The sequence below is a fragment of the Monodon monoceros genome, unplaced genomic scaffold (genome assembly GCF_005190385.1).
Source record: "Monodon monoceros isolate NGI ecotype Baffin Bay Population unplaced genomic scaffold, NGI_Narwhal_1 Super_Scaffold_11, whole genome shotgun sequence".
NCBI lineage: Eukaryota > Metazoa > Chordata > Mammalia > Artiodactyla > Monodontidae > Monodon > Monodon monoceros.
Genome location: NW_021703767.1, coordinates 71381043 through 71405927, shown reverse-complemented (window position 1 = coordinate 71405927; position 24885 = coordinate 71381043). Strand labels below are relative to the sequence as shown.

The 24885-nt window shown below is 46.4% G+C and overlaps 1 protein-coding gene across 1 annotated transcript in view; it reads left to right on the top strand.

Annotated features, from left to right (window-relative positions):
• Positions 1–7474: 7474 nt before the first annotated feature.
• Positions 7475–24885, top strand: part of MUC4 (mucin 4, cell surface associated) — a 47246-nt gene continuing 29835 nt past the window's right edge. Inside the window, exon 1 of the mRNA XM_029215409.1 lies at positions 7475–7556. Within this exon, the coding sequence (XP_029071242.1) occupies positions 7475–7556 (82 nt within the window). The remainder of the gene's footprint in view (positions 7557–24885) is intronic.

Here is a 24885-nt window from a genome sequence, read left to right as displayed (position 1 = left end):
GTACGCAGGCCTCTCACTGCTGTGGCCCCTCCTGTTGCGGAGCACAGGCTCCGGACGCGCAGGTTCAGCGGCCATGGCTCACGGGCCCAGCCGCTCCGCGGCATGTGGGATCCTCCCTGACCGGGGCACGAACCCGTGTCCCCTGCATCAGCAGGCAGACTGTCAACCACTGCGCCACCAGGGAAGCCCGGGGTGGCTTATTTTTAAATACATCGTCCTGTCCCTCACCCCTTGCCCACCCTTATTTTCTTCTCCATGTTGAGAAGGAAACCAGGAAGTGTGACACCTTCACTCAGCTGTAGTAAGCCCACAGTGGAGAGCGAGTGCAAGGCTGAAACCGCGGTGGTGGGGGGCAGGTGCGGTCGGCTCCAGCTGCGCCCTGCTCTCCTGCTGTCTCCACTTCCCTGGGCAGTGGAGGGTGGTCTCGGCATGGCAGGAGGCTGCCAGGCTGGGGGCTCCTGGGTCTGCTGCCTGCCCAGCTTCCCCCCTCCCCTGGGAAGTTAGATTAGGTGATTAGTCCCGCCCATTTCCCTGGGTCACCCAGCCTGGCTTGTGGCTCAGGGGTGACGAGGCCCGGCGTTTGGGGATTTCCAGGGCCAGCCCGGGGGGAAGTGGGCTCACCTGCCGGGCTTCCCTGAGGAGGCCACCTGTCCTCTACCGTAACGACCCACAAGTACCCTTCGCAAGCTTTCTTCGAAGAGATTTTATTGGGCTGGATGAGTGTCCCCCCAAACTCATGTCGCCTCAGAATGTGACCATATTTGGAAATACAGTCTTCACTGACGTCATCAGCTAAGTTAAACTGAGGTCATACTGGATTAATGTGGGCAGTACTCCAATGACTTTTGTCCTTATAAGAAGAGAAAAGAGACAAAGACACACAGCGGGAAGATGGCCATGTGGTGACGGAGGCAGAGACTGGAGTGGTGCAGCTGCAAGCCAAGAAATGCCAAGGGTGCCGTCAACCACCAGATGGTAGAGAAGGCAAGGATGGATTCTTCCCCGGAGGCTTTGGAGGGAGTGTGCTTTTGCCAACAACTCGATTTAGGATTTCCGGCCTCCAGAGCTGGGAGAGAATACATTTCTGTTGTTTTAAGCCACCAAGTTTGTGGTACTTTGTTACGGCAGCCCTAGGAAACTAATAGGAGAGAGATCCTCTTGGACTGCCCTCAGTGAGTCTGTTCCATTGCTCAACATACACCCAGACCTCAGGACCGCAAACCCAGAGGGCCCATCAGTAAATGCCCCTCCCCCCATGTCTAGATCCCTCTAGATTGTGACCCTGTGATGGCAGGGGCTATATCTTATTCATCTCAGCATCCCCTGTGCTGGGCACAGTGCCTGGCACACAGGTTCACAGAATAACAGGGCTGTTGGAGTGCCAGGCTGACCCTGAGTTTTGTTGTCTCTGCCGTATCCTGGGGAGCAGGGCTTGCTGGGACTACTTGGCTCTGCTCCCCTTCCCTCCCCTTGGCCGACCCCTCCAGCTTCAGCTAGTTCCTCTCCCCAGGGAGCTGGGGAAGAAGGAGAGGACCTCACTTCCCAGCTAGGTTTTGCTCCAGGACTATTTCCATTTTCTTCTTCTCTGATCCTCTGGTTAAATTCCCCCACCCCATCCTCTTTCAAATTCCTTCTGGATTACTTTCTCTAGAATATCACCTGGGCTATGTATCAAGTCTCAGTTCTTCAAATAAGAGGCCTGGCAGCTGGTCCTGGATCAGGGCTGGGAGCCCACCCAGGAAGGCATCCTTGAGGGACTCCACCTGTTTCCCAATCCACCTGCAGAGTCCTTAATCCAACCATGATTTTAGCTCATCTGACTAATGATCTCATTTTACTGTTGGTTTTGCCTCTACCGTTAGACTGTCAGCATTAGACCCCAAGTGTCTGAGAATTCGCTCACACACTGTAGACTTAGCTAATTCATGTTCATTGACTTCCTGCTGTAGGAGAAGGAAGATCAGAGCAGTGTAACAAAACATACCAGTCTTGATTCTAGCTTAAGGAAATGAGCTTAAATAGGAAATCATCTCTGCACTACTTGTAATAGGGACAAGTAAATAGCCCGTGTCCAACTTAATTAAATAAATTATATGGCAGTCCACTCAATGGAACATTATGCTGATTTTAAAAATGTATGCGTGAAGTGGAATGAGAGGAAATGAGAGGAAACGTTTAGGTTTAAAGTCATGTGGTAAAGTAGAATCCACATTTATCTATGATGTGATAGATTAAAACTACGTATATGAGCTATTCCTGGAGAAGTAGCTAGAAATCTATCAGTGTATTAAGAGGGGTTTTTCAAATGTACTGATGATGTTTTTCTCCTCTCCAGTTTTAAATATTTTCCATATCTGCTATCGTGAGAATGTATTACTTTCATAAGGGGAAAAAAACAGCGATGGTAAACTTTATTTGAAAAAACTCTTTAAGGCCTGGGCTGGGCTCTCTGTCAGAACCCTGTGTTGGAAGTCTCTGCTGGCCGCCCTGTCTGAGAGGGCAGGAGGCCCCATCATGACAGCCCTTACTGAGCATTGCTTGTGGACAGAGGTTTAGGCTAGAGGCGGGTCTGACTGGGGTGCTAGGAGTGCACAAGACAACCTAATAACCATGGGAGGAAGAGCGCAGAGCAGAATGAACACTGGAACCATGGGTGCAAGCCCGCATCTGCCGCTGACCAACCGTGTGACTCGGGACACTCCCTTTTCTGTGGGCCGGCACCTCTTCCATGGCAGAATGAGCAGTGTGGACTCCATGATTGCCAAGGTTCTTCTGGTTCTAAAATTATGTTCAGACTCTTTTTTTCTTTCAGAATTTGAGAAGGGAAGCCTACCCGTAGGTCACAGACAGTGAATCTGAGCTCCTAGGTGCTGGCTTTTTGACTGAGCACTGTTGCTAACTTCCAGGACTGAGTTCTCTTCTCCTTAAAGTTGAGTGAATGGATAAATTTAGACTCCTGGGCCTCAAGTCTACCCCTTCACCCCTGCCCAGGCACTCAGCACAGAGCCTCCTTCTTGGGTACCCCAGGCCTGGAAGATGTTGCTTGGGGAGGCATTAGTCCCCCTCCGCCGCAGAGGGAAAATGAGAAATGAACTAACTGGTGTGAGAACACAGGGCACTTTTAGAGAAAGGGCCTTGAAGCCCAATCCTGGGAGAATGACAGAGGCCTTTGTGTGGCACAAACACCAGGGCCCTGGCTTCCACCACGGCCTGGGAGCCAAGATCTCACGAGCAGAGCTTGCCCTTTGTCACCTCGGCTCCCTCATCCGCAGTGGCCTGACACCAACACATAGCACACTCCCGTGGCGGGTCCAGCCATGGGGGAGCCCCCGCCCCAACCGGCATCAATCCCATTGGTCTGTATCTTTTGCAGCCTGGGAATCTTGCCCTCGCAAGCAGATCTCTCCCTCCTCTGTGTAGCAGGAGCCACGCCCACCAAGACCATAACCACCATCCCCTCCCCTTGCTGGATTGTTGAGTACAGAGCAGTGGTCAGAGAACTTGGAGTTGCGCAGATTTGGGTTTGAAACCCAGCTCAGATGGTCAGTCTTTATATCGTAAAATGGTCATCCTCTTTTAAGTGAGTGTCTCAGTGTCTGCTGGAAGCAAACGCTGAGATGGAGTGAAATGGAAAAGTTTATTGGGAATAACACCTGTGAAAGGAAAAGGCCGGAGGCAGGATTGGGCAGGAGCCAGCACAGCTGACAAAGCCATGAAGTCCCTACAGGTGCTGTGGGATGCTCTGGGGCGCAGACTGCCTCTTAAAGGAATCCTGTGGGACCGGAACTAGCCAAGTCCTTGCACCACTGCCTTGCTCAGTCATTGACCTGAGGGTCACCATGAGAAGGGAGTGCTCCTGGCTTGAAAGTTGAGGTGCACCTGAAGGAGCTGACAGCTGGCGCTACCAACTAACCACTCTCCTTGCAGCCAACAGTGTATCCATTCTTAAAGGCGTATCTCTGCGTCTACCTTGGGGAAATAACCATTCAGCATATAAGCCCCCACCAGCAGAGGATAAGCGCTCAGGGCATGTTAATTCCATTCTTCGGCTTTGGAGCCAGGCAGACCTAGGCTCGAATTCCAGCTTTGCGACTTCCCCGTGTGACCTGGGCAGGAGTGATTCAGGGCAGTTAGCATTCCCCAGTTCCACCTGATCACACAACCCGGACCGTGACTCAGTCAGGGTGAGAGTGCGTGTTCATTTCCCTGAACGTCAGTTTTCTCAGATGTGAGGTGGGGATGGTGATGTGTACCTTGCAGGGTTACGGGGACATACACAGGGCCTGGCACTCTAGTTCAAGTCTTAAGATTGAATAAATCAGGATGAATACATATCTGACTTCCTGCCCCATCTCAATCTAAGTGTTTTAAGGCTGGCCAGGAGTAACTTTATTAGCAGCATGAGGGTCTATCAGGGCATAAATTATATGGAGGTAAGCAATTTTAACCCCATCCCAAGATGAGAGTCTCCCACTTTGGGTAGCCTAGGAGAGAAGTCTCCTTTAAAGATCTTGACACGCTGCCCAGAACCCAGGCTGAGTCTATTCAAGCCACATCTGTATCTTCATCCCACGTGAAAATGTCATAATCTTATCCTTGCTCCAATTTACTGATACCCCAAGTCAAGACTGAACTCTCTGGCCCCCCATGGAATATCAACCTCAATTTGGTTTCAGATTCTTGCCCCCGAGAATGCCCAGCAGTCTGCAGGTCTAGGAGGTCTCCATCAGACAGACCTCTGGGAATCTACTCATCTCTTCCCTTCTCACTCACCCCTCTCTGTCCCCATCAGATGCCTTGGGAGGGGAGAAGGAAGGACAAACAGATAAAGAGGGGCATTTGTCATAGAGACCCAGAAGCACACCAACCCTGGAAAATGGGCAAGCCGAGAGGTAGCTGGACTCAAAGGGAAATGGGAAGGGAACTGGAGGCAGGCAGGGAGAAGATGAATTAGATTCACACGTGCCAACATCCTAAAACCCAAAAGGGATGCAAGAAAAACCTCAGTATGCAAATGAGCCTGGAATTCTTCTCCAGACTCCTCTTCATGCCCTGCTTCCCTCACTTGTTTCTACCTTCAGGGTTGATGTCAGGATGAAACGAGAGGCCAAGTGCCCTCTACAGGTGTCTTCACAACTATAAAGCACTTTTACATGTTTGAGCTCATTTTATTTTCACAACCTGTTGGGTAGGTGTTATTTGACAAAGACTTTTGTTTGACTGAAATTTAGTCAGGCTCCTAAACTTCCTTCTAGGCCTGTCTGTGCACTTCCCTGTAAAATCCAGTTTTAGCAAGAGCCCTGCCAAGTCAGTTTAGCAAGAGTGTCCCATCCTCAATATCTGGAACTCTCAATGTCTGATCAGGCACTTCATCCTCCTCCATCCCTCCAAGGTGATGTCTGGTCACCCTGGCCTGTCTTCGGCCAAAAGTCCTGTTAGGTTGGTTTAGCCAGAATCGGCTCACCCCTGATGTTTTCTCTTAGTAATTTTCTATCCACTGACCCTTACCCTGCTTCTTGGCTATAAATTCCCACTTGCTCATGCTATATTTGGAGTTGAGCCTGGGTCTATACTGAGGTCCCTTTTCTCACATTGCAAGAGTCCTGAATAAAATCTGTTTTTATGCTTTAACTACCCGTCCAGCTCTGTTTTTTCTTTGACATATTATCCTTATTTTATAGATGAGGAAAATAAGTCTCAAAGAGGCTGTGACTTGCCTTGGGTGGCAGAGCTGGGGTTCAAGTTCAGGTATCCTGAGCCCAGTTGGAGTCTTGGCCACCACAGTAGCTTCTGGAGAACACTCTGTGCCTCCAGTGTCCCTTGCATTGGAAAGTGGGAGGTTTGCTGTGTTAGGTCAACAAGATGTCCAACTCTTACTTTGGTCTAACCTGGAATGCTTTTTCTCTTCTAAATAGGAAACTGTAGTCCAGTAAATGTCACCAAACAAAACACATAGCAAGTTAATAGAAAGAACTCATGAGCAAGAACTGACACCGAAAAACTGATTAAGGGGCCAAGTTGGCCTTGGCGTCTATGTACATTTTTTTCAGTGATATCTTCCTCGTATCCTGTCCCACTGCCCTATGCTTAAAATTCTTTACCCTTATGGGTTTCCTTCTCCTGGGAAAGAATGGGATCAATGGATCCATACAGAGGTGGGACTGTCGGGGGGACCATGCTACTTCTCTGAAGTAGTTGCACTATAACTGGAAAGTCCAGCCTTTGGGCTTTGGCTGTAATTGGGATTTCAGCTTCAGAAAGCAAGTAGCCGACAAGGTGGTGGAGCCTTCCTGGTCCTCTGAGACGGCGCCACAGTGTAGCCATCCACTCCTCTTTGGATGGCTCCAGGTTTCTGCCTGGGAACGTGGAAATGCCGATTCCTCATCCTAGGCTGTGCAGTGAGAGCCTGAGCTCCCTGCCTGGGGACCAGTCACTCCACAGACCCCACACTCAGGGAATGAAGTCTGGAGAAACCAGGGGTTCACACCGTGGCAAAGGGTGGGGAAACATCGCTGTTGCTGTCCTTTGCAGAACTATACCGACTACCTTCTTTCCCCTTCAAACTCTGCCTGACACGCTCAGTTTGGAGTTCCTGTCCCTTCTTGGTTATGCTTGTGAGTCCCAAGAAGTCAAAATGGGGTGCCCTGGTCTCCAAGGTCTCCAGGAGCAGCCCCTACTTCCTCATGGGCTCACAATCCCTTCTCCCCAGGTTCTACTCTCTACCACACTACCCAGCCCAGATCTCTCAAGCAGCTTCCCCAGGTTGCCTTTGGCTTTCTGGACCCTGTCCTGGAAAGAGGAAATGCACAATTTGGTGAGGGTCTACCCTGTGCCTAGCACTGAGCAGATATTCCGAGCCCAGTCCTCCATCCCACAAGTAGCATACGGGGTGGGGGGGTATTTCTGATTCCCACCTCTCACCCCACATTGTTCCCCCCACTTGCCATGTTTCTTAGGGTCTCCTCAAGTTTCACTCTCCTATTCATACAGCCCCAAACTCACTCCCTCTTAGCCCCTCTTTTCCCAGTTCTGCCCTGCCCTTCCTCTTGAAATGACCCGGCTGCTCCCGCTGTGGCAGTCCGAAACGCCGGCAAGAAAGGGGCAGCCCAGGACACCAGGCAGTACGGGGGGCCCTCATTTCCGTGTGTCCTGGTTTCTATTCCCCTACATGCCCCTCCCATCCCTCCCCCTACTTGGCCCAGGCTGACTAGGAACAGAGCAGCCTGTTTATATTTTTTATTTTTTCCTGGTGGGGAAAGGGGGTGGAGATTGAGGAAAGGAAAGACGGGTCAAGGATGATTGGCACGGGGCCCCACCTTCTTTTGTCCGCTTCCCCTGGTACTCTGGCCCCTCAGGGAAATACACCTGTTTAAGGCCAGCAGCCAGTGGGGACAGGTTCACCTCTGCTACTTGCACTACCACTTCTGTGCTGAGGAGCTTCCCCAGGGGAGCGTGAGGGACTCTTTCTGGAGCCATGAGGGGTGTCCACTGCAGGAGGGTCCCCTGGGTGTTCCTGAGCTGCTTGTGTTCCTGCGTCCTTGGGCCAGTGCTCCTGGGTAAGTGATGCACCTGGGGCAGCATTCTGGGGATGGGGTAGCTGACGTCGCCGATCCCACCCGAGGAGCTGGGGTCTGTCATGGGGAGAGAGACAGAGACAGAGAGGTAGAGAGAGGTGAATGGATAGAGATGGAACAATATAGGGGAGAGAGAGGGAGAACGCTAAAGAGACCGAGGAAGGAGGATGTAGAGACAGAGAGAAGCAGGGAGATGGGGGAGTGTCCTGGTTTGGGGAAACTCACTGGGGGAACCAGGGCTTATTTTGTGGAAAGAGACAGGTAGGCAGAACTGTAGAAAAAGGGAGAGAGAGTTGAGAAGGAATGACACAGAAAAACAGGAAAGCTGGATAACACCCGGAAGAAAAACTTGCAGAAAGATATAGAGTCAGAGGAAAAGACAGGTGAGAAACAGATGAATCAAAGCAAAGTAGATCCAGAGAGAGGAGGGAATCAGAGGAGACAGGCAGGATGGAAAGGAAGGACCAGGGGAGAAAAGAAGCGACTGGCTTGGAGAAAAAAGGCAGGACTAAAGGGCGGCTGAGACAGGCAGTTGGCTTCTTGCCTCTGAACTTGGGTTTAAAAGCTTCCTCTTGGGCTAATGCCCCCAGGGCAGAGCTCATAGCCCTGGCGTTGGCCTTGGCCTCCTCTACACCCTGCCTGCCCGCCTCTATCTGGAGCTGCAACTAGAGCTGGAACTAAGGCCTTTGGGGGAAGCTCCCCCTGGGTCCCCTGTCCCTTCCTCACTACCTTCCAAGCTGCCCCCCTGGCCTCAGGGCCAGGTTTCATTCTGTATTTCTGGGTGTCTGAGTCTTCTGAAAGTCTCTGGGGCCAGGAGATGGTGAAGGGTCAGGAGCCTAAACCAAAGATATAATCACAGCTCCCTCCCCTCCTCAGCAGGCCCGGGGAAGCCTTCACCCAAGGAATCATTTCTCACACAGTGGGTCAGAGGAACACATTCTCTTACAGATAGTAAGAGGCACAATGCCAAGGATGTGGAAGATTCCACCTTCCTTGAAATGTTTAAGGGCTTGGCTAAGACCAAACAGAACGCCCACCATCTACACCACCCTCACACCCAAAGCCCCTCATCCTCCCTACTCATCACACAGTGAGGAAACAGAGGCCAGAAGGAGCCTTCGGAACCTTCTGTTGCCAGCCCCATAGGGTCTGTTCCTGGGGGTAAACTAAGGGGTGTCTGTAGGGGTCATCACCACGGGCAATGGGGAGAAGGTGGCTTGGATTTAGGGACCTTGGGTCCAGTCTTGGCTCTGCTGCTAAGTGATCTGGTCCCATTACCAGGTCCTATTGTATCTCTCTCCAGGCCTCCGCTCCCCTATGGAAAAAGGATGGCATGGCCTCTGGATTGCTAAGTTCTTAAGGGGCAAGGACTGGGGTGGGAGTGGGCAGGGGAAGGCAGGTGGGGAGCAATGGGGTGTGAGCAAGAGGAGGACCTTGAAGTTGGAAGGGAGTCCCCACGATGGCTCTGAAGCCGCGCAGGGTGCCCTGGAACCGAGTCCTGTGCATTGCGAAAGGGCACAGGATGGAGCAGGGTCAGGAAAGGAGGGGGAGTGGAATGGGAGGTGGTGCCCCAGGCCTGTGATTGAGCATTCAGAGGACCTTGGAGGGAAAAGTAGTCTCTGCTGGACAGGCAGTGGGTGCCCCACGTCTGCCAGGGTGGGGAGTTCTGGGAAAGTGGGAACTGGTCAGTCCCATTCCCTTGGCTCCCTGAAGGGGACTCACGAGTGACCTGCCTATATTTGAACCCAGGGTCTGCTTCCACGTTGCTGCCAGCACCCTCACCCAGGCCTGGGTCATCCTTGGAGCAGGTGTCTGAGCCTTCACCCCAGGTTGAAGGGAGAAACCCTGGGGTTTCCATGAAGGTGCTGTAGTGTAAGGGCTTCCTTAGGAAAAAGCCCTGGATCCTGAAGGGGAAAGGGGAAGAGAAGGGTGGACAGAGGTGGACTGGACAGGGAGCCAGCAGAGACTTGGTGCCTACAGGTGGCTCCCGGCAGGAATGGCTTAGAAGGAAGCCTGGCAACCCTGATTCCACGCCCTCTGACAAGAAAACGAGGTAAAATAAGCCTCAGTCTCCCATACTCTCAGTGGCCCAGTAACCGAGGGGCCACCGCCCTGCACAGCCACTGGGAGGTGATGGGACTGTAGCAAGTGCAGGACGGTGGAGATCCACGGCCACAGAGGGCCCCAGGGAGGGCTCTCCTGCTTCCCTTCTCTCCGAGAACCTCTAATCTGTCTGTTGGTTTGGGGAGGCCCACCCAACTTACCACCAATGGCACCCAAGCCCTCCACAGGCTATCTGCCCCCCACCCCAGGAAACCCTCCCTGGGCTTGTGGGCTTCCAAAAGGAGAAAGTCCCTGAACAGGAAAATCAATCAAATTTAAGTCAATGGCTTGCAAAATGTATAGCAAAAAGCAGGAAGTTCAAACCAGGAGACCCCACGTCAAAATTGCCTCTTACCAGCCCAGAATTTGTGAGAGAAAAAACTTTGACTTGGTGTCTTCATTGGCAAAATTAGTGAAGTGGAAAGAAGCTATTTCACAGGGTTGTGGTGAAGATTAAATAAAGTAATATCTAGTACAAAGTAGAAGATCCATAATATCTTGTTTGACAGGCCACTGCATGTTATTTTTTAAATTTTATTTTATTTTACAATGTATTAAACTATAGTTGATTTACAATATTGTGTTAGTTTCAGGTGTACACCTTCAGATTCTTTTCCATTATAGGTTATTACAAGATATTGAATACAGCTTCATGTGCCATACAGTAGGTCCTTATATATCTATTTTATATACAGTAGTGTGTATCTATTAATCCCATACTCCTAATTTATCCCTGCCTCTCCTTTCCCCTTGGGTAATCATAAGTTTGTTTTCTACATCTGTGAGTCTATTTCTATCTTGTATACAGATTCATTTGTATTATTTTTTAGATTCTGTATATAAGTGACATCATATGATATTTGTCTTTCTCTGCCTGACTTACTTCACTTAGTATGATACTGTCTAGATACATCCATGTTGCTGCAAATGGCAATATTTTGGGACCACTGCATTTCAGAGCTGGGAAGCTGGGGCAGGAGGATGATGGAGGCAGAGTGGAGAGGGCACCTCTGTTGGCTCGGAGGCATTCCCATTCATCCAAGGATCTTTGAGCTCTAAAAAGCCACCCCCAATCTTCCTGTGGGTTTGCAAGTGTCCGCTCGGTTTATTCAGAATGTGGCATCTCGCATGAACTGACGCTGAATGCCAGCTCCACTGTGGGGCAGAGGCCCCGCTCCCTGACATCGCGGCTGCACGTTTCCTTGTGTGGCAATCTCCTCCACACCCTCGGTTTCTGGGCTCCGAAGGCAGAGGCTGTCCTGGCAGGGTTTGACACACCAGTGATTTACGTCTCCATTGCCAGGAGAGGCCAAAAAGCGGTCGGTCTTTTACGTGCTCAAACAAGCAGTTTGCTACCGTGTCTGTTCTCTGGTTTCGTGGTGCTGCTGAATGCTTCAGAGATGCAGCCACCAAGCCACCTCTCCCAAGGCCAGGACTGAGGACTTTCCAGCCATCTCTCCTCCTACTTCCAACCTTTCACCTTCCACCAGGCTGAATTCATGGCAACAAATACTTAGTCACTGTTGTGTCCCTGTCCCCAGCACAGCACTGAAGAGTTCAGATGAAATGAACTCAATTTGTTGGCATTTCATAGAGGTTTAAATACTCAACATTTTCCATGAGACTCCAAAGCAGCCCCAGGAACTGGGCGTCCATGAGGCCTCCACAGTCGTGGCCAGGCTCCTACGGAGGGTGCTGGCTTTGCGGCAGGCAGCTCGGTTCTCCTAGTGTGCATTTTTAAGGTCTGCAAATACATCTCCGCTCTATACAGATGTCCCCGACTAAAATTGCAGTTTGAGTTTGACAGTGGGTTTGGAGGAATTCAGAACAGGAGTATGGAGTTATTCATTCACTTGCTGAATTTCCACTCATGCCAAATGCTCTGGACACAAGGATGACGAAGTCATGGTTCCAGCCTCCCAAGCTTGTGTGAGGTCGCACAGCCTGTAAATAGGGCAGCTGGGCCTAGAAGGCAGGTCCCCTGACTCCTTGGTCACTGCATTTGCATTGTGGTACACAAGCTCTATAAACCAGCCCTGCTCATTGATGGAGGATGAACAGAAGCACCCACACCTCGTGCTGAGATATTCGTTCGTTCGTTCATTCATTCATACATTTGTTAATTAAACAACTATTTAAAGAGTGTCTCCTATGTGCCTGACATTGTTCTAGGCAGTGCTGTGTGAACACAGTGAAGAATGGAACAGATGGGGCCCAGCCTCCTGGAGCTAAGATCTAGTATGCAGAGAGACATGAAATAATTACAGAAAAATTCCCAACTGCAAATGTGGTGTTATGTTGAACAAGTATTATGATGAGAGTAAAATAGGGAAACTTCATTTGGATTAGTAAGTCCACCAAGGCCTCTCTGAGGAAGTGCCGGACATGTGAGCTGAGACCTGAAGGTTAAGTAGTAAGTGAGGTGGAAATTGGTGGGGTTGGGAAGAGTAGTGGGCGGGGGGCAGTGGAGGAGGGAGAGGGAGCATGAACCAGGCAGGGGAAGATGTGCAGAGTAAGGAAAGAGCTTGACCCTTTGGAGGACTTGAAAGAGGTAGACAGGTCCAGATGATGTAGGGCCTTGTAAGCCGTGGAATGGATTGTGGATTTTAAGGAACTAAAATGAGCAGACAGTAAGGGGTTTTAGGTAAAGGAGGGATGTGATCAGATCTGAACTTTGGAATGGTTGCTCTGGATACCATGGAGGGAAATGGATTGGAAGGGGGCAAGGGTGAAACAAAAACTAGTTAGGAGCTGGCTGCGGGAGTCCAGGCAGAAGGTGCTATGGCATGGCCTAGTGGTAGCAGTGGAGATCTGGGAAGGGAGTGGATAACAGTAAAAACAGCAGCAAACAGAGCTTCTGCCATAATAAGGACGTAGTCACAAGGATTGCTGCCTTTGTCAGGCAGCAATCTGGCATCTCAGGACCTTGTAAAGACCAAGATAACAGGTAGTGCAGAGTGCCATTTATTGAGCTTAGGTACTGAGCTAAGCATTTTACATACATTACCCCGTTGGTATTACTATTATCTACCATCATCCCACTTTTATAGATAAGGACCTCAAGCCTCAGAGAGGTCAAGTAACTTGCCCAAGTCAAACAGTGAATGTTGGTCAGTTCGACTCTGGAAACAACAGTCTTTTTTTTTTTTTTTTTTTTTGAAATTGACGTATGGTTGATGTATAATGTTGTGTTAGTTTCTGGTATACAGCAAAGTGATTCAGTTATATGTATTGATATATACATATATATTATTTTTCGTATTCTTCTCCATTATGGTTTATTTTAAGATATTGAATATGGTTCCCTGTGCTAGATAGTAGGACCCTGTTGTTTATCTATTTTACGTGTAGTGGTGTATATCTGTTAATCCCAAATTCCTAATTTATCCCTCCCCGCTTCCCCTTCGGTAATCATGTGTTTGTTTTCTATCTATGTCTGTGAGTCTGTGGAACCCACACTCTTAACCACTCTGTGGCCTTGTCTCCATTGACTTGTCCCTGTCGGTCTCAGAAAGGACCTTGTTAGGGGTCGTCAGCAGTACCACGTCTGTCTGGAATCACAGCTAAAACAACCAAACAAACACCAAATCATAATAGTTACTGCCGTATCATCTTCCCGCTTCATTCCCTACTCCCCCAAGTCAGAGACCAGCTGACCTATGTTCTGAGGGAACCGGGGTATCGGAAAATTCACTGACGTCATTACAGCTTTCTCAAGCCTCCCTTCTTTTCCTCACCAGTAAATGGAGCAATCCTCTTAGAGCTGACTGCAAAAAAAATTAGGTCAATAACATCAAAGAAAATTGGCTTCCCATTTGGCTTCAAAGCAAGAACTTTGTCTCTCCTTCGCAACTGTACCCACTGAAGTCACACCCCAAACAATGCCTATTCTTCACCTTGGATATCACCACAGATCATTTGACCTAATGTCTGGTGTAGCAGACATTAGGTGTAGCAGCACTAAGGTTGCCCTGGTGATAACCCCAGAAACTCTGGAACCAAGTCAAGAAGCGTCACAACCTAGCTTTTACCGTCTGCTTGGCACAGCTCCAACTTTCCTTTTCCTCGATGCCCTCCTTGCCTCAGAAGTCCCATCTCCAGCTTCCAATATCTTGGTTTCGGAGCTTGTCTCTCCCTGGCCCCAGTCGAGGCAGGCCCACCCTCCTAGCCAAGGGTGGCCCTCAGGAGTCTGGCTACCTTTTGCCACAGCAGTGTTCACACTGCCCAGGCTGCAGCTGTCGTGTTGGTCTCCTGACCCCGGGACCACTGTGAGAGTCACAGGAGAAATTGATACCATTTCACCCTCTCTCAGCTAAAGGGACCAAAGACTAGGGGATGGGAACACATGAATTCATTCATTCAGCAGATGTCTATGAAGTAATTCCCATATGCCAGCCATCGTTCTAGGTGCTGGAGATATCTTGAGATCAGTTATCCTAAGGGCATTTTGAGTTAGCATCTTTCCTCATCGTGAATTCTAGGAACAATGGAGGAAAGATACCCAGTAGACACAACAGTGGTCACAGTTTCTGTTTCCTCTAACAGCAGGAACACAAACACAGCCACCAGCTCCATTGTCACCTGTCACAGTTCCTATAGCAGGGGCTCCAACAGCCATCACATCCATTACCTAACACCCACCCATCATCCCTGAGGGACAGCTCTGGGAAGTCTCCAGCTCCCAAATCCTGACCACAGAGGGGCAGAAGCCTGAAATCACCCACAGCCCAGGAACCTTTCAGAAATTTCAGGCTTTGGTCACCAAGAATTTCTGAGAGGATGACAGTCTTCATCCTTGATCCTGGGAAGTGCAGACCCAGCTGTCTGTGAGCAGCAGTTTCTACATCCTCCTTCCTCCTCTGTGGGAGGGGCTGAGGCTGCATCCCGTTGAAGATGGGGGGCTACGCCGATTCTGAGGCTGACACACATACAAATGGCCCTGGTCTCCTGGCATAGTATGGCAAGGAGGGTGGTTCTGCCCCTTTCCTCCAACTTCTTCACAATTTTCAGGGCACCTGCCACCCACCTGTGAGTCAACTTTCTCTTCAAGGTGAATCTTGCCGTTGGGTGATTTCCTTGGCTCTACACTGCCCTAGGCACAGCCCAGTGAAGAGCCCCACAAATCAGGAAATAACAGCAGAAAAGTGAAACTTTGTGGGTGAAATGGCATATGGGTTCCTCACCTCCAGTTCCAAGAATAACTCAAGACAAACAGACCAGGCACGAAGAAGAAGCCTCTGCCCACAATGCACGTCAGCAAGACACAGGCTTTGTTTTGTTTTCTCCTCAGGGAGTGACGTCACCACTATGTGGGAACGCTATCTCCCACTATCGTCACCGCTTCTGCCACCACTCCTTCACCTGAGTCAACAACACACCCATCACCGCCTCATACCTGTGGAGTCACCAGAGGGCCACACAGGAGAAATGAGGCCTGTCAGCACCATCACACTGGCCGTCCCCGCAGCCCTGAGAGCACAGGGGCAAGAGCTGGCCATCTCCCACCGGACACGGTTCAAGGGGAGAAGAATAATGGCCTTGTGGGGAGACCTCTGACTGCAGTGGTAGCAGAGAAATCCATGGAGGGTTCCAGGACTCCGAGTGAGGAATGCCCCACCTCAGTGCCAGCTCTGGTGTCCTCACTGTCCTTAGATGCAGGTTCCTCCTCTGGAAGAACTTCTTTAAAACTATCCATCTTAGGTGACACGTGTCTTCTGACAGCAGTCTTATCACTGCAAGAGATCAACAGCCATCACAACTCATTCCAACATCATCACAGACAAGGGGACACCAAGAAAATTGGCAGAAACCTCCTGGTGTCACTTGCCCCTGAAAATGTGTCAGACTTGTTCCCAGGCTCAAACCACTGCACGTGGCAGGCCAAGAGCTCGGGCAGGTCAGTCACCATCCCTTACTTTATCTCTCCTGAGGTAGCGTTTGAAGAGCCCAAATTGTGGAGAGGCCATGCACTTGGTGACAGCCCCACAGCTGAGCCCTGTCCCTCACAAGGTATGCAATGTTGGGCAAGTCACTTAGCCTCTCCAAGTCTCAGTTTCCTCATCTGTGAAATGGGGGTACTGTTAACTAAGAGAAGCTATAAAGCACTCCACAAATATGTGGTATCAAAATTGTTATTATTTATAGAGTGTAAATATGCCTGATGAGAGAAGTATGAAATAAATTCCTATTCCCAATGGTGTGGGTCAGTTAATCACAAGTCAGTTGACACTCAAGTACTGGATGTGAAGACAGTATCTCCACAGAAACTGCCAAAAGGGTAGAAATGCCTGGGTAAGAGGCATTCCTTATTACAGAAACCATTCTGCAGTGCAGACAGAGCCACTGACAAGACTCTCAAACCCTCTTCTCAGCCACAACCAGAGGAAGGTCAGCCAGCACCAAGTGGCCTCCCTCTGAGGACCCTGGTTTCCTTATCAGTAGTGAGAGGATGACAGGACCAATTCCAGCCACCAGTCTCCATGGCTCTGATAAAACAATGAGACCCTGCTCTCAGGATCCAAGCAGCTGCCTTCTAGGGCAGGCAATCCAGGTGTTTTCTAAAGCGATCCCTGCTACGGAGGCGATAGTAGAAATTCCCCTTCCTGGTCCCCATAGCTGAAGATCAGCCCAGCAGTGGTGTGATGGAAGCTAAGAGTCAGGGTGGGAAATGGAGGAATCAGGAAGAGCAGTTAAGAGGTGGTTGCAATAGTTAATGAGGATAACACAGCAAAGTGAACAGGAGACAGTGTGGGAGAAATACAGTAATTTGGAGGAATAATAGTTGGTCCCAAACTCTGTTGCTGGCAACAAGGAAGAGGAAGGAATCAAAGATGACTCAGGGATTTCTGGCCTGAATATCTGGGTTACAGTTAACTGAAGTTACAATTAACCTAAGGAATGTGTTGGGAGGAAAGAATCCTTCAGCTTCTGTGAGGGCAATACTGTGCAAATACCAAAGGGACACTGGTCAGGGAGAGACTATTGAGGTAGATGCTCAATAAATGTTTGTTGAATGAGTGAATGGATGGTGCCAAATTTTACAGAAATTAATGGGAACAGAGAAGAAAATTTGTTTTGGTGCTTAGGAAGGAGTTTTCTGGTAACTTTGGAGGAAAGTGTTTTCAGCAAGGTGACTGAGGTGGAGGAGAGAGTGTAAGGAGTAGATGATAAAGAACACGTGGAGAGTGTAGACCCCTCTGTCAGGATGCTCATCTGAAATGACAGATAGGGATGTGGAGGACACAATATGGATGAGAGACTTTTATTTTAGGTCAAGAAAGACCTGGGCATGATAGTCAGGAGAAGAGAAGGGGCAATGCACAAAGAGACCCTCAGACAGAGAGAAGTGATGGACTAAGCCATCTGAGGGGAGAAGGAGGAAACAGACAGGGCACTGGGCATGCATACGTGCGTGCGTGTACACAGCCTTTCAGTGAAGACTTAGCCTTTCTTTTTAGGTAGGATAAGGTACCTGGTGAAGACAGAGACATTTCCTGGTGGAGAGGTTCTTGGGACATTGAAGGAGATCAAGTTAGATGGCTTTGGTCTTTTCAGTGAAGTAGAAGGTAGAGTGTCATAGAGAAAGGAGAGAGAGGACAGGAGAGGAGAGGAGGGAAGGGGAGGGGAGAGGAAAGGAGAGGAGAGGAGAAACATATTTCTCTCAAATAGCAATTCTCCACAGTCAAATCCTCAGCTCTCTGCTCTGCCAATATATTACGTATTTGGCCAGGGTGAGGATGACAGGCTTCCGTTGTCTAACAATCTGATGAAAACTGAAAAGCCTGACTTGAATTCTGCTAAAAGACAAGGTCAGTTCATTCCAGCAAAGCTTGAGCAGCAAGAATAAGGCTGGAAATATTCTTTAGAACAAAGCATGGTCAAGACCCCCAATATCTGTGGCTTCAGTAAGGTGGTTTTAGCTTACAAAAAAATGTTAACAGCAGATACGATCATTTTAAGGACGGTGTTTCTTAAAATGTGGCCCATAGACCACCTGTATCAGAATCACCCTGGGCACATGTTAAAAGGCAGGTTTCCGGGGCTTCCCTGGTGGTGCAGTGGTTGAGAGTCTGCCTGCCAATGCAGGAGACACGGGTTCGAGCCCTGGTCTGGGAAGATCCCACGAGCAACTAAGCCTGTGTGCCACAACTACTGAGCCTGTGCCCTAGAGCCTTCGAGCCACAGCTACTGAAGCCCATGCGCCTAGAGCCCGTGCTCCACAGCAACAGAAGCCACTGCAATGAGAACCCGCACACGGCAACGAAAACCCAACGCAGCCATAAATAAATAAACAAATAAATAATAAATTTTTTTTTAAAAATGCAGGTTTCTGGATCCCACCCCACACATGGGGAATCGGAAGTGGTGGTAGGACCCAGAACGTATCCTTACAAGTTCCCGCAGGGATTTGGATGCACCCTATCTTTTGAGAACCACTTTCTTACCAATAACAACTTCTCTATAGACTTCCTCCCTCACCAGGATTTCGTGCCTAAGAATAACCTACTCAAGTTTAGCAAGTTGGGTTATCTGCAAATTGTTTTCATAAATAGCTGAATAATCTGTTGAAGGAGCGTCTTAAGACATTGTTTAAATGGTGGTGAAAGACAAATACAATACTGTAGTTTTGATGTAACTAATGCTAATCTCTTCCTTCTAATAACGAGCCCTACAGATTTAGAAACTTGTTAAGACTGCACCTAACAGTAAAACTCTGTCATCAACGTGAAGGGGCTCATTTGCCTTCTTATATGCTGGAAAAGGAGACTCTAATCAACTCAGCCCATGGTTAGCAAGTTCTTTAAAGATTCAAAAGGACAGAGCCCTGTTTGACAATATTTAAAATTGGTACTGCCAAAACAAGATTTTTCTCAAAGGGAGAGGGTATTGGGAAACATGTACTTGCTCATATACTGCCAGTGGGACTGTACATTGGCACAGCTTTTCTGCAAAGAAATTTGGCAGTATGTATTAATGACATGAAGACTTTTATAACAGCAGGAACCAGTAATTCCACTTACAGAAATTTATGTTGAGACAATGAGCTGAAATAATGAAAACAAAACAAAATATCATACAGAAAGATAGTCATCGAAGCTTTATTTATAGTAAACAGCCTAAGTGTCAAACAGTAAGTTAATTAGGGGAATATTATTTGGTGTAAAAAGGTGATGGCCAATGTTCCACAAGGGACACAGACTCTCTCCCTCTCTTTCTCTCTCTCTCTTTCCCTCTCTCTCTCTCTCTCCCCCCCCCCCCCCCCCCCCCCCCCCCACACACTAGCAACACATGGAACAAGCATAAAATAAGGTTTATTAAGGAAAAACTTCCAAGCAAAGTGCACATGATCCCTGAGCTCTCATTATTTCACAGAGAGGGGGTTATAGCAGGACACAATGGAGGAAGTGTCCTAGGAGAGAGACCTGCCCCTGTGCTGCTGCTGTTTGTAGGGAAATGGGAATGGTAACAATGCAGGTTTTCAGGTTGAGGGAATGGCTTTATTAGGAAAGGGGACCTCCAGAGCTCAGCCAGTTGTGTTTATGTAAAACACCCAAGATCTTGCTGTTGACATTAGCTGGCCCAATCCCCCTGAGCCAGCTCTTCCATGCCTACAAAAGGAGGAAGATAAAGAACTACCATCAGAGACAGAAAAGATTTGTCTTTCTTCAGGCTATCTGTACAAAGAATAAAAGCATGAAGAAATGCTTATGATATCAGGTAAATTTTTTAAAAAGAATGTAAAGTTATATATGCTAGGTAACTTGAACTATATATTTTTTAAAACATAGGAAAAATCCTGGAAGGACACATAACAGTGTGATTGTCTGGGGAGTGAGATTATGAAGTTTTGGTCTTTCAAAGATCTATAGTTTACATTTTTTATATAATGAGTATGTCTTCTTTAATATATTTCAATATTGTATAACTTTGTCCATAAAGATTAAGCACATCTTTTCTTGGATTTATTCTTAGGTACTTTATATTTGTCACTATCAAAAACACTACCACCAAAAAAAATTTTTTTTGCTGATGTATAGGAATGCAGTCATTTAAAAATTTTTTGGTCATATATGTAAAACTTTGTTAATGATTTATAAATTTAGGTAGTTTTCTATGTAAACAATTATATCATCTGCAAATAATCACACATTTATTTCTTCCCTTCCATACCAAAAAGAACTTCTCTATACCTTCATACCTTTGTTTATTTTTCTTATCTTATTGCACTGGCTAGACCTCCAGCCTGATGTCGAATAGAAGTTGTTATAGCTGGCATCCTGGACTCATTCTGAATTTTAAAGGAAATATTTCCAATGTTTTATCTTTAAGTATGATGTTTACTACGGGGTTTTATTGATATTGTTGAGCAGGTTAAGGAAGTTCACTTCTATTTTTAGTTTGCTAGGAATTTTAACAGGGATGAGTATTGAATTTCATCAAATAGTTTTTCTGCATCTGTTGTGATAATCATGTTTTCCCTTCCTTCTGTTTATATGATGATTTATATACTTTAATAAAGTTTTATGTTTTTCTTGTATTTCTGGTTTAAACAGCTTGATCACGATATAATTTTTTATAAATCCAATATTGAACTTGGCTTGCTAATATTTTGTTTAAGACATTTCCATCCATACTATTACTGAGATTTACTGATCTATAGTTTTCCTTTCTTATACTGTCTTTGCATCTTGGTATTACACTAACCTTACAAAATTAGTTGTAGAGCATTCCCTCTTTTACTAAACTCTGGAAGAGTTTGTATAAATTGAAATTATCTATTCCTTGAATGTCTGGTGAAAATTGTCTATAAAATCATCTCGACCTACATTTTGTGAGGGATGGACTTTTTCACTTTTAACTGATGATTCAGTTTGGAATAGTTTATATTCAGATTTCCTATTTTTTTCTTAATTACTTTTCTTTTTTTCTTTTTTAACTTATTTATTTATTTTGGCTGTGTTGGGTCTTTGTTACTGCACATGGGCTTTTCTCTAGCTGCGGCGAGCAGGGGCTATTCTTCCTTGCAGTGCACGGGCTTCTCACAGCGGTGGCTTCTCTTGTTGTGGACATGGGCTCTAGGCACGTGGGCTTCAGTAGTTGTGGCTCATAGGCTTAGTTGCTCTGCTGTATGTAGGATCTTCCCGGACCAGGGCTCTAACCAAAGTCCCCTGCATTGGCAGGCGGATTCTTAACCACTGCACCACCAGGGAAGTCCTCAATTACCTTTCTTTTCAATTTTTTAAATTGTGGTAAAATACACATACATAAAATTTACTATCTTTACTGTTTTTGAGTGACATTAAATACATTTATAATGTTGTGGTACTGTCACCACCATCCATCTCCAGAATTCTTTTCATCCGTAAAACTGAAAGTCTATACCCACTAAACAATAACTCCCCACTTCCCTCTTCCCCCCAGCCCTTGGCAACTGCTGTTCTACTTTCTGTCTCAATTTTGACAAGCCTAAGTACCTCATATAAGTGGAATCATACAATATTTATCTTTTCGTGACTTGCTTATTTCACTTAGCATAATGTACCCTCAAGATTTGTCCATGTTGTAGCATATGTCAGAATTTTGTTCCTTTTTAAGGCTGAATAATATTCCATTGTATGTATATATCACATTTGCTTATCAACTTATCTATCAATAAATGTTGTCTGGGTTTGGTATCAGGGTAATTCTGGCCTAAAAGAATGAGTTAGAAAGTGTTCTTGCCTCTTCAATTTATTGGAAAGGTTTGAGAAGGATTGGTGTTAGTTTTTCTTTAAGTGTTTGGTAGAATTCACCAGTGAAGCCATCAGGTCCAGTGCTTTTCTTTGTTGGTTCAATCTCCTTATGAGGTGTAAATCTGTTTAGATTTTCTATTTCTTCATATTTCTTTCCTTTTGCTAACTGTGTGTCTATTTTGTCTTCAAAAAAACAACTTTTGGCCTTATTCTGTTTTCAATTGTTTTTCTATCATTAAGTTCTGTTCTTTTTATATATATATAAATTTATTTATTTACTTACTTTTATTTTTTTTAATTTTACTTTTGGCTGCATTGGGTCTTCATTGCTGTGCGCGGGCTTTCTCTAGTTTGGTGAGCAGGAGATACTCTTCGTTGCGGTGTGCAGGCTTCTCATTGCAGTGGCTTCTCTTGTTGCAGAGCATGGGCTCTAGGCACACAGGCTTCAGTAGTTGTGGCACGCAGGCTCAGTAGTTGTGGCTTGTGGGCTCTAGAGCACAGACTCAGTAGTTGTGGTGTGTGGGCTTAGTTGCTCCATGGCATGTGGGATCTTCCTGGACCAGGGCTCAAACCCATGTCTCCTGCATTTGTAGGTGGATTCTTAACCACTGCACCAGCAGGGAAGTCCCGCTGTTCTTAATTATATTGTTCATTCAGCTTTCTTTTTCTTTCTGATTTTTTCTAGTCCACCTTTTCACTGAGGGTTCCAGCTTTATGCAGAAGATACTCAATTTACAGTGTCCTGATCTAAGATTCTGTCTCCTTTCCCCATGAAGCCCTTAAATCCCCTAACTCTAGATCTCAGAAATACATGCATATCTTGCGAGAGCACTTACTTATCCTCTTAGTTTTCAACTCCTTCACTCCTGAGTGTCTCCCTCTCTTTCTTCTGTTCTCAGTTCAGCATTCAGACAACACTTATTACACATTATTTGTCATTTGCAGGTTTTGTAAAGACTTATCTCTTCTGCCATATTGCTGGAAATGGAGCTGTACTACTTTTGTAAACAAAAAAATATTTACTTAAAAAATTGGGCTGTGCAGTCATGAAACTTTTGCTGCTGATACTGATTTTAGCAGAGGTGATGCAGGCTCTGACAAGATTTAATTGCCAAGAATCTATAATAAGTTTAGTAAGTTTGGCATGTAAATAGCTTCTGTCTGGTGACTCAAAGCCAGATGACAGAGTGTTGCTTTTATTTATGTTTCTTTTTTTGTTTTTTTTTTTTGTTTTTTTTTGCGGTACGCGGGCCTCTCACTGCTGTGGCCTCTCCCGTTGCGGAGCGCAGGCTCAGCGGCCATGGCTCACTGGCCCAGCCGCTCCGTGGCACGCGGGATCCTCCCAGACCGGGGCACGAACCCGGGTCTCCTGCATTGGCAGGCGGACTCTCAACCACTGCGCCACCAGGGAAGCCCTTATTTATGTTTTTAGGAAAATAAAATAAGCCTAATAATAATTGCATAGTGTATGTTTTCCAATCCAAACCTTATCTAGAGAAACCAAGTTTTGGAACTTTACTGAGGAGAGAGCAGGTATAGAATATGGAGTCCTACAAACAAATCTACTCATAATTCTGAATAAAGGAAGTCCCCTTTTAAAGTCTAAGCAGAGTCATTTTGGGTTAAATAGGAACCCAAGGACTTTCCAACACAGCTCTGCAGCTCAATCCATGCATTTGTCCATACCAACTTAGAAGCGTAATTAGTACTATTAGTACTGTAATTAGTTACTATTAATAAATAGTAGGTGAGTCACTTTCTTTTTAACAAATTAGAGTTGCAGGTGAGTCACTTTCTTTTTAATAAATTAGAGCTGATTCATAGTCATTCTCACTCAAAAGTCTAAATTGCTATCTTTTTAAAAAATATTTTATGGAAGTATAGTTGATTTATGATGTTGTATTTCTGCTGTACAGCAAATTGACTCAGTTATACATATATATATATATATTCTTTTTCATATTCTTTTCCATTATGGTTTATCACAGGATATTGAATATAGTTCCCTTTACTACACAGTAGGACCTTGTTTATCCATTAAACTGCTTTCTTAAGAAGAGAAAGTGGTGAAATTGCAGTCACCTCCAGGAACAGCACTCAAACCTAAATTCTTCTCTAGGAGTTTGTCTCACTGTGAACTATATCCCTCTAACTAGTTGTGAGCACAGAAGTTAAAATTTTTTTTTGAGAACAGCGAGGGACCTAACAAAACCCAAAACGACTAAGTTCCTAAGAGGGGGAAAGACTCACGCTTTCTTGGTTTATTCTTGGTTTAGAAGACTCATGGACCTTAAAGTTCAGGAGGATGGTATGCTCTCCTGGCTGACAGGGTTTGTCTGTAGCTAGTGTAAGTGCAGTCAAATATTTTAAATAAAATAAGTTGACATTTAAACATTTTGCCAGGCCAATAAATTGAAAAAAATTTTTTTTCAATTTATTGAAAAGGTATGATCAATTAAATTAACATCATGTTATGATGTGGTCAGGGCTAGAGTAGGTGTACTTACTCATTAGGTTTCTGCTAGATTGGGACAAATGTTAAAAATAAAAATTAAAAAAGGTAGGGCTTCCCTGGTGGCGCTGTGGTTGAGAATCTGCCTGCTAATGCAGGGGACACGGGTTCGAGCCCTGGTCTGGGAGGATCCCACATGCCGCGGAGCGACTAAGCCTGTGCGCCACAACTACTGAGCCTGCGCGTCTGGAGCCCGTGCTCCGCAACAAGAGAGGCCGCCATAGTGAGAGGCCTGCGCACCGCGATGAAGAGTGGCCCCCGCTTGCCACAACTAGAGAAAGCCCTCACACAGAAACGAAGACGCAACACAGCAAAAATAAATATTTAAAAATTTAAAATGGTAGAAATTTAATTTGCTTTTTAAAAAATGCTATAATTCAGGTTGAAAGAGTTAACACTCCTTCCCATTATGGAGTTTAAAATAGTCTGGTCACTATTCTAGTCTAATGCTGCCTTCTTTCTCATAAGGAAGATGAGTTGTTTTATTCCTGAGATATTTTTCTTAACAATTTGAAGCAGCCCTAATCAGGTTGCCTCATTCTGTGGGAATCCTGCTTTTCCATCCCTTAGCCTTTATTGTAGCATTTTTTTAAGCTTCCCTCCAAGCATGTCTAAACCTCTGACCTGGCACAAGTTTTATCGACCAGACCTAACCTGGGCTCATTTAGCCTCAGTACTGCCTGGCAACCCAGGAACGCACACACTTGGGACTCAGTCATCTCCTTCTGCACAGATACTGCTTATTCTCCACAGTGAAGGAACTTGTCTTCATCTTTTGTACCTCTCAGGGAGATCTTAAGGGAAGGAGTATTTGGTGACTTTAGCAGGAAGACTGGCCATTTCAAATCAAATAAAAAATATTAAAATTTAATCTTATTCTAAATTCCTTGAAAAATATTGATGATGCTTTTTCATTTCAAAAACACATTCAGGGCTTCCCTGGTGGCGCAGTGGTTGAGAGTCC